The sequence below is a fragment of the Caloenas nicobarica genome, chromosome 16 (assembly GCF_036013445.1).
Source record: "Caloenas nicobarica isolate bCalNic1 chromosome 16, bCalNic1.hap1, whole genome shotgun sequence".
Classification (NCBI taxonomy): Eukaryota; Metazoa; Chordata; class Aves; order Columbiformes; family Columbidae; genus Caloenas; species Caloenas nicobarica.
The window spans coordinates 7823110-7833017 of record NC_088260.1 but is presented as its reverse complement, the minus strand read 5'-3'; the positions used below and the strand labels follow the sequence as shown (position 1 = coordinate 7833017).

General features: G+C 43.1%; 1 protein-coding gene across 8 annotated transcripts in view; it reads right to left on the bottom strand.

Moving 5' to 3' along the window:
- Window positions 1–237: 237 nt before the first annotated feature.
- Window positions 238–9908, bottom strand: part of ARVCF (ARVCF delta catenin family member) — a 252174-nt gene continuing 242503 nt past the window's right edge. For 7 of the 8 annotated variants that reach the window (XM_065646688.1, XM_065646690.1, XM_065646692.1 and 4 more), the window contains 2 exons: window positions 8137–8228; window positions 238–4564 (listed from right to left, as the gene is read on the bottom strand). In XM_065646688.1, coding sequence (XP_065502760.1) covers window positions 4559–4564; window positions 8137–8228 — 98 coding nt within the window. In that variant the 3' untranslated portion in view covers window positions 238–4558. The remainder of the gene's footprint in view (window positions 4565–8136; window positions 8229–9908) is intronic. The other variant, XR_010607100.1, reaches the window with a different exon arrangement.

The following is a 9908-nucleotide window of genomic DNA, read 5'->3' as shown; positions in this document are numbered from 1 at the left end:
TCAGACAGCACAGAGGCTGTAACCACCACCATGTGCCCGTTTGGCTTCCGAAACTTTGCTGCCTTGAAGGGTTTAATGTGCGCCGCTCTTGCAGGCAGCTGAGCCGATACACTCGGCTTTAAGGCAAGTAACGGAAGGTAACTCACCACCTTCAGTCTCATAGAACTGCTCTAGGAGTGAAAACTGCTTTGCCCAGCAGAAGCCTTGCATGCTAGGAAAAAAAAAAAAAAAAAAAAAAAAAAAAAAAAAAAAAAAAAAAAAATCACTGAAAACTACTCCTCGGAGCTGGCAAGAACTCGATCAGCTGCTATAACGAACGTGCCACCCCATGCTTTCTTGATGTGTCACAGCAAGTCAGTTCCTACTCCCCAAGTCGGTCCCTTTTGTGATGTCTTGGCAGAGACCAGATTTGTTTTCCTGATACAGACACATTCAGGATCGGTGTGTCTGAGTGCACAAGAGTAGAACCAGGCAGGTGTTTTGGCCAGAAGACACTGAAGATCAGGACCTATGGCTGCCCAAGCTGTTCTCTGGGGAGCATTTCAAGCTGGCAACACATCTTGAGTTGTCAAGTTACACTTATGGCTAAATTGCTACTTAAATCCAAGACAGAAACATGTTCTAAAGCCTTGCCTTTCCACTCTCCTCTTCGGATTCTGCACACAGACAAACCTGGGAAGTTGTAAGCACAATTGCTCACATACTCAACAACAAAACTTGATGCTTCTCCAGGGGAGTCTTGACACAGATGTTTTCTTTTTTAAACCTCCACAGCTTAGTGAAGATGCTTGGGAGATATGCACGCCACCTCCCTGGGAAGAAAGTTCTGCGCTAATTACATGCCATCAGAAGTCTCCCTCTACCCTGTGTTATCTCAGCCCTCACTGGGCCATCAAACCTCCTCCTCCTCTTCAGCAGGAGTTCTGCAACACCATCACTTCCTTCCACAACCATTCTTCCCGCTAGAATTTCTGCGAGTAGGAAATCTTTTCCACCCCACCCCTTTGCAGGCAGATTCCCTCCAGTTTTCACAGTGGAGCCAACAGAAGGAAGTCACATACCTGAGCCCTAAAAAGCACTGCCTGCCTTTTCCTGAGCCCTAAAAAGCACTGCCTGCCTTTTAGCAGGAGACTCTAGACCCTACTGCAGCTTTAGTCACACACACTGCCGCTTTCCCTTCTTGACATACAGTCCCTGCTGCCAAAACACAACAATTATGGGTTCATCCACCCACGTCCCGGAACAGCTCAACCAGCCAGTCACACCTGTGCCAACAAGGGGAGAGGTATGGGCAGGCGTCCCACTAGCGAGCTTGTGGCCATAGATAAAAAGGACATCAGATCACCAGATCTGGTTCAAAGTACCTTGCTTTGGACTTCAGCTGGTGGGCTGATTAATATAAGGCAATAGTCTCACATGCAAGTCACCTCCCAATCCATTTTCCTTCCTCCATATCCAAACAACAGTTTAGTGAGAAGAAAAAAACCACAGTAACGTAAATAATGGGTTATTGCTACATATTTGGGAATTCATCATTATTGTAAGGCATGGGAAGGGGTAAGACGTGTGATTCCCAGGGGAAGTCTTAGCCCATTGACTTGGTATTTGACTTCTTGATGTACCATCCTTTGCTTCTCTGCAGCAATAAAACATGCTGTCAGCTCACAACTACGCTGGCTGCCAGGAACACTTGCCCCCAGGAAAATGAAGAACAGTTTGCTACAATGACCCTGGGCAGGCAACGCCATCTAACCTGACAGGGAGGTTTCTTTATCGCAGGATGCAGTGTACATACAAAAAGGATTTTTTGGGGGTAAGTCAGATAGGGTCAAATTTGCTTCTCAAATAATCCTCGGTGTTTCCTGCCCACTAACGACAGAGACCAAAGTAGATGCCGATCCAGGTTTTGAGTGTCCCTGTAGTGCCCGCTGAGAGCCATGGGATATCTGGGATAGGAGGTCATGGACATAATTGGCCCCTAGTCACTTCACTTCCCCTTTCCTACAGTTTTCTCTGTTAACCTCTTGCTGGCTTTAAAATATCTGTACAATAACTAAATCACAAAGTCTTAGCAGAGACTCCTTTCAACAGTCAGGTCTTTATTTTAAATGAACTTTTGCTCAGACTCCTTTGGTAAATATATGGTTTGAAGTAGATCAGGGACAGACTGACAACATGGCCCTTCTCTTACACTGTTCTAATCAGCTACAAAGCAGGTTCCATTGCTAATTACTTAACGTTTTTAAAAAAATCCTTTCATATACAAAAAGAATACACCAAGTACATAACCAAAAGTGATATAAAACTCTTCCGTGTAGCTTGGTTAAAAGGGTCTCCGCGTATTGGCAGAACAAGTATGAAAAGAGCACCATTGATATAATATACAGTCAGACTATGTATCTGGTTTCATTGTCACACTTTATGTCTACACATAGAGAGACACTGCCCCGACACAAATGCAGATAATCACAGATGTATCTCTTTGCTTCCCTTGATCCACTGAGCATCTTTGGCCCAACAGGACTGTCATGCAGGTGAAAAAACAAACCTTTGCTATTTTCATTTGCTCCAAGCAACTTCACCTTCCCCAGGATCCAGAAGTGACCACTGCAACATACCTGGAACATGAGCGTCAAAAAGGGAGGGTGTGAAGGAGCACACGTATCATCCAAATCACTGACAACTTCTGGCATCAGTCTTTTTCCCTGAATCAACAAATGCTTCCCTCTCCTGCAAACTACTTCACATGGTTTTGTTAACCTATCCTCTGCACAACAATATATATATAGATATATAGATTTTTTTATTTATTTATATATACGTATTCATGTCAAATTTTTAATATACTCAAGAAGATACAAAGCTCTTGGTACTTGCCTTTTTTTTTTTAAAGTTTTAAAATATTTTTTTTACAAAAATTTTAGATGTTTACTATTACAATAATATTTGGGGGGAGGTGAGGTTGTTGGATATTTCCCCTTTTTAATTACAAAGGAAATGGCAGGCACTGAAAACCGCAAATGATGTTTGCTAGACTCAAAATGTGCTTTCCAGTCACACTGATTTTAGGAGCTTGTTTAAAACTAAATGTGGCAAAGAACAGTGGCAATCAAATAAAAATCAGCAGAAGTCCTCTGATGTTACTACGGAGACAAAGTGCTTCCTATGCTCATCTTGACCAATGCCTGGAGAAAATCAGTGATCTGAAGTCATTTAGTTCATGGCATTACCAGGTACCACATATGCAGGGTATGTTCTTGTGAGGTAAAAATTCCCCCTTACACAGTGCAGGCCTTGGCATCTCAGAGGAGAACTGCTGCACATGGGTGATTTTCACACCAACTGAAATACGTAATCTCAAAAGAAAACCAAAGGAACACAGAAATCATGATGATCATTTGAAAAATGCCAAACCAGTTCCCTTTGTGGCATTTTTCTTCAGAATCTGTAGCCCAAAGCAAACATGGATCCAACAGCGATAAATTTACCATCAAATATAAGTGACAGACCCATTTAAGATTATAGCGTGTTCAAAATAAGACATCCTACGAAAAAGATCCTATTTTCTTGCAATGTGTTAACAGCTATGGCAAAAGAAATTGTTAATCATCAATGCAACACTGGTACGTTTAAAATGTAAAAGCTCCTTATTGCAATCTTCGAGAACAAGAAAATAAAAAGCCAGCCAACTCCATTTCTCAGCATAGATTTCTGAACCACAGACACTGAAACCTTCAATAAACTGCTTTTCAATATGTGGACATAAAAACAGAGCCATTACAGAATTCCAAAGGCAGAAGTATTGTACACCAGATTATAATATAGCACTGTGATTGATATAGCTTACTCTAAAAGCAGATTATACAGCTTGCATCAATTTTGTCATCCACTCTCCAGTTCACTTGACCAGCATTTTTGTTCTGCATTTTTTCCCTTCATTGAAATCCAACAAACCCACTCAACATTCCTGCACTTTCTGTGGAAATAATAAAGAAAACTTAAATGTTTTTCAAAAAGCCTTTAAAAATGTTAGATTCACAGTTCAAAATAAATCCCCCAAAACAGAAAAATAAAACAATGAGCCCCAAACCAGAAAAGTGCTATGATCTTCATGGCTACACCTACGATATTATTTCAAATATTCTGCAGTTTCTCTTTCATTTGTGAAGCCGTCTGCTGCCACACGACCTTCACTTCTCATACTTGGCACCATCCACGTGTAAGAGTCACCGCCTAAGAACGCAGCCAGCTAGATGGAAGCTTGGATTCTCTTTTCTTGGTTGCTTTCTTCTTGCAGGAGTGGGAAGGAGGGGGATGTGGTGGCTATTTCTGGTGGGAATGTAACTGAGTTAAAAAGCAAACTGTCTCGCTGTAAGGCATGGTGCTCCGGGTTGGCAATGGCGGGCAGCCGTGTTTTCTCCCCACGTCCTCCTGGAATCTGCAGCTGGTCAGTGATGCAGCGCCCTCCAAATCTGAATGGCAGTGGTGACTGATGAGATCCTCTGGGTCAACTCAATGTTTATTTCTCCCCCTCAATTAAAAAAAATGTGTTTGGACTCTAGCCCTGCAAAATAAAGTCAAAACTGATTAATACCAGCAAGTAACATGACCTTGGTGATCTCCATCACCCTGTGGTAGGGCAGTGACTGTAAACATCAACCTATCCCCAATGTACGGGTTCCTGGGAGAGCAAACACTTCACTTGTCAGCCTGTCCCCCACCCGTAAGCTTCACTGCTCAGAGGAAGAGCGCGGGAGTGCAGCATGTGGGCACTACACGCAGCTGCTTCTCCCTGCCCTTTGGCTGGGCCCGCGAGGCTGACCAGGGCTGACGAGGGCTGGCCAGGGCTGACCAGGGCTGGCCAGGGCTGACCAGGGCTGACCAGGGCTGGCCAGCCGCGGGACACCAGCGGTGCCAGCGGCAGCTCCAGCTCCCTGCTGAAAACTGCCCTGAGCAGGTGCCTGCAACCCAGGGACAGAAACTCTGAACACTTAGCACTTAAACGAAGAAGGAGGAGAAGAAAAAAAAAGTAATCCCCCACCACCACCCAAATTCATACAGGAGTTCTCTCCCACTAACGCATGTGCTTACCATGTAGAATTATAGGGGTGGATGATGTTTTGGAATTTGGGCCTTAAAGGCCTATTGTCCACTCTGATGGGAAAGTTGCCCAGTGCCTTCACAACAGGCACTAAGATTTTCTGTTAGTCATAGCCAGGGGCAGAAAACCTGCCGTTCCAAATGTAGTGTCACATCTGATGGAGCGCCAGAAGGTAGAACCAGGGTGGAGGGCTGTCTAGCACGACAGCAGGAGACAGATTAGCAGTGGCAGGAGCAAAGAAAGGCCAGTGACATTACTGAGGAACCTGGCATATGACGAAGGCAGAGAACTAGAAAGCAGCAAAAAGGCACCTTTCTTTAGCAACAGAACAAAAAAAAAAGGAATTGAGAAGTGGGTCAATGTTTACTGTAAAAGCAAAATCATCTCTCCTTGCAAAGTAACTTGTGTACAGCCAACAGCTTTCCTGCAGATGGGCAGGGCTGTGTAATGCATGCGAATCTCAGGGGACATCCATAAATAGTCAAGGATATGCTTTTCCTTAAGTCTCAGACTAATCCTTATAATGAGCATGGAGGGGAAAAAATGATTGGAAGCAGGAACACACTATTCGAATTCATTCCCATGGCCTAACAGCAGCAATCTTTCACATTTCAGCTGACAACCAGTCATTCATGATATTAATTTTCTGTCTGGTTATTTGACAGGTTATTTTTTAATCAAACAGTGCTGTTTGATTGCATTTCATTAAAGATACACTGAATAATATAAAACCCACTTTTTTTTTTTTTTTGGAAAATGGATTTTCATTTGTCTGAAAGGACCCAGTTAGCAGTTAGCCTTGAAGAGATTCCACAGCGATACAGATAATGCACGAGACAAGTTAATCACTAGCACCAATTACCATTAAAAGGACCTACCATGCATGCAAATTAGACCCAGGAGTCAACAGGCTGGGGTTTAATGTCACGGGCATCCACCAGATTCACCGAAGCCCTGTTACTCCTGTTAATGTTTTTCCTATTTGTGTCATTCTGCAGCACAGGGTGAGGAGTTAAAAGGCAAAACAGAGCGGATTAATCAAACAAAACCACCAAACAAGTCAGCTTAAAGGAGCACAAGGGAAAATTAGTGGTAGAGAAAGAAACAAGATCAGCAAAGGCACAACACTGACACAAGCGTCTGCAACAGCCAAAAGGTTGCACTCCCCTGCCATCAGTATTCACAATTCTTGTCCACTCCTGCGCCTCAGAGCGATAGTTATCAAACAGTTCACAAGCCAGCAGACCCCACATATACATTTCTGTTTCACAGCACAGGGAGAAAGATAAGTAGCAGCTACTCAGCTCTGCCCAACTGAGGGCAGGAGGTGTGTAACAGGCTGAATTCAGGTTACCCTGTCCTTAAAACCAAGAGGCAGCACAGACTACGGGAGACACATTGTCAAGGTGACATGTTTTTTCTCTTTTTCTCATAAAAGCAAAGCAGCTACTCACTGAACTCCGGGTTGTGCTTCATTTCAGACACACACTGGAGTTTGGGCTGCTTGATGTGATTTGGAGGGCTGCATTGGACCACTTTGATGAATTTTGAGCGGCAAAAATAAATTTCCCTGCCTTAGCCTATTTTCCTTAGAAAGACATTTTCTGTCAAGCTCCTATTGATCACATTCTTATGTCACTTATTGCATCCATTCCCACTGCATCCTTGTAAAACCTACTAGAACTGTGATGAGGGAACTAGAAGGTGTATTTTGTTGACACTGGCTCGAGCGTGGCCATCTCTCGCCACACTGGAGCAGGGGGACACACTCGCAACTTGAGTATCAACTCAATTTTATCAGTTCCAGAAACAAATGAAGGAGTACAAGGACCTCTACCAAAAAATCCAGCTGGGCAGCCTTCAACAGGGTACAGCTGTACCCAGAACTGGCAAACTGAAGAGAGTGATCTGCGCTTAAAAAACATCCGTCTGGATTGACGCCATTCTGCAGGGTAAACCTTCACAGAACAGCAGGACACAGCAGAATATGCATGACCAGGCAAGTTACTACAGACACACCGATGCAGCGGGACATCGTCCTCATTCGTGATCTAAGGAAATATTTTTCTCCAAATCACATTTTTATTTCCCTTGCTCAATAATAGTGGGTTTTCCTCTCAATTGACTGAAATTTTTTCCACTGAACGTGAATCACCTGGATTTTCTGATATTATCAGCAACATGCTGAAGGTTATTAAGGACAGCCTTCTGCAGACTAACAACAGCATTTTCTACCACTGCCTCTTGCTTCACTGAATCCTCCTCTTCTCCCTCAAAATTACTTCCTCGGGGGAAAAAAAGAGCTTGTTTTGAGGCCAGGGAGAACCGACAGCCCCAGCACTAAGCAACTTCTAAAAAAGTCTGCTGAAAACGCATAGCAATACAATGGAAGTTACACAGAGCCTGCTAAGCCACATTTGCACACAGCCCACAATACAAAGAGCTTTGTGGAAGACTTTTTTTTCATTATAAAGTCGTCTCCATTTGTTTTCAGAAGGCGCACACATAACGATGCACGTGTCTCCTGCTCCATCTCCTTGGCCCATGCCATGGTCCATCGTCAGGACCATGAAGGAGTGTTGGGGAAAGGAACACTGTTCACCAGACTGCTGTACACAGACACATGAGCTCACACCTACTGCTCATGCTGAAAACAATAAAGCAGTGTGACAGTCCAAAGCGACTGCTCTAGGAACAAAGTCTGAGCACACTTATATGCTTCAGGGCTAGGGAATGCTGCCTGGATGAGGGTGACAGAGCAAACACTTTCTATTTTTAAAACCTCATTCATGTACAGTACAGCGATTGCCTGCATTTGCTCCTGCAGTAGAAAGCAGCATTTTGTTTTTATTTCTAGTTAGCCAAGTGCTAAGTTATCAAATAGTGCCTTTATCTTAAAAAAAAAAAAAAAAAAAAAAAAAAAAAGCCTTTTATAGCTTCCTGGTGAGTAACTACCCTGTATTTCTTGCTGAGGACACCAGGCTTCCCTTCTTTTAGAGGCACTAACTAGCATTCAGCAGGAAGAGGAAGCTCACTTTTAAAGGTTCTTTCTCTGAGGCATCCCCTGTGTTATCGCTGGTCTTGTATTTGCGCTCCTTGTCCCGGTGATCGATGGTGGAGTACCCATCTGAGGAGAAATAACACAACAGTCAGGTGTGTGCACAAATAAGAGCAAAATCAGAGCTGATGCTAGCAGAATTCTTCAGCAAAGAAACAGGAAAATAAACCATCACAACCCAAAGATGCTGGCAGCCTGCTTTTCACATGCACTCCAGCTCTGAAATGTCATTTTTACCAGCTTAAAACAAAACAGAAAAACCCTCTTTTAGTATCAGTGCCAGAAGCTGGCACTCATTAGCAAACAGCACTGTTTTCGTCCCAGCCTGCTGTGGTTTTTAGTGTGCCCAAGGAAAGCAGCAAGTTGTCATCTCGTGCTCTGTGGCTAATGAGCTCCAAAATCAGCCCAAATCTCGTGTTCCTTGCTTAGCAGTCTGATTAATTGGCTGTGTTCATTCCCTGAACGCTCTGCAGCATGTTCCCACTCTTCCTGAGCCTGTCCACTAGCAGGACAGGACAATCATTTGGCAGCGCCCTTTTCAGAGCACTGAGAAAAAGGGCCTGGCGAGTTGGAAGAAATCCTGATGCAAACCCTGCTGTGCTCGGGCTGTCTTTCATTACAAAGTAGCACCTGTTGCTGCTTTTCCTCCTGACAACTAAGAGACAATATGAAAGAGTGATGAACACAAGGAAGAGACGTGTAAGAAGGTTTTATAAAGAAATGGCTCTAATTATTTCAGAACCTTTGCTTTGCATCATTGTCAGCCAATACAGATCTTAATTTATTTTCCTGATGCATCAAATTTCCCTCATTATCAGTGACAAATAGATCCTCTCCTGCTCTGCTTTGACAGCATTGTAATCTGCAGTAAACGACACTCAAATTTATAGCTCCCTGTAGGCTTTTGCTTTCCCCTGTGCAACTGAGGGTTCATTAATGTTTTCATGTCCTGACAAACTGGGTTCTTAGTATACCACAAAGAAGTTTTACAAAAACTTCCAAAACGCTCCTCTCTTGCTTTATTCCTTGCTTGCAACAGGTTGTTAAGAAAAAGTCGGTCATATTTTTGTGGGATTCCCATGGCATAAAGAGGCACTGTTTGCCCACATGACAAAAGCACACAGAGCTACAGTGACTTGTACCGAACACAGCTGCAGAGCGGAGCCCTAAATAACATCCATGCTGCCCACAGCCACGTTAGTTTTAAAAAGGCTGTAGTTTTCCTAAGTATCTAATGAATCAAAGTGCACTCGGACCTGCAGGAAGCACCTGAAGTGTCATATATTTATGGCATCATGGATAGTAACAGATTATTTAATCACGCTGCCTAAAAATAACTAAAGAATTTGAGTTATACATGTAGTCACAGATCCTAAAACCATGAAAATAATTGCAACACAGAGATTTACTTACAATTCTTTGTTGACAATGATGATGCCTAACATTCTTGCCTATTCCTTTCAAACAAAACCCAAAAAAACGTAAAGCCTACCAGCTGCATCCAGCTACCCAGCCAGCTTTTGTGGAGGAATGCATGACCGATAATTCTCTTTCAAATGACAGCCATGAATACTGCCAGTAAGTAATATCCTTATCTGGAGATTCATAATCTGTTTATGAGTAAACAGTTCACATAGGAATGTAGTTAAATGACAGAAACACGCTGACTCCCAAAAAAAAAAAAAAATCAAACTCACAATAAGTGAGCAGCAGCTTTTTACAATCTAGTATTAATTACACTCAAAGGAT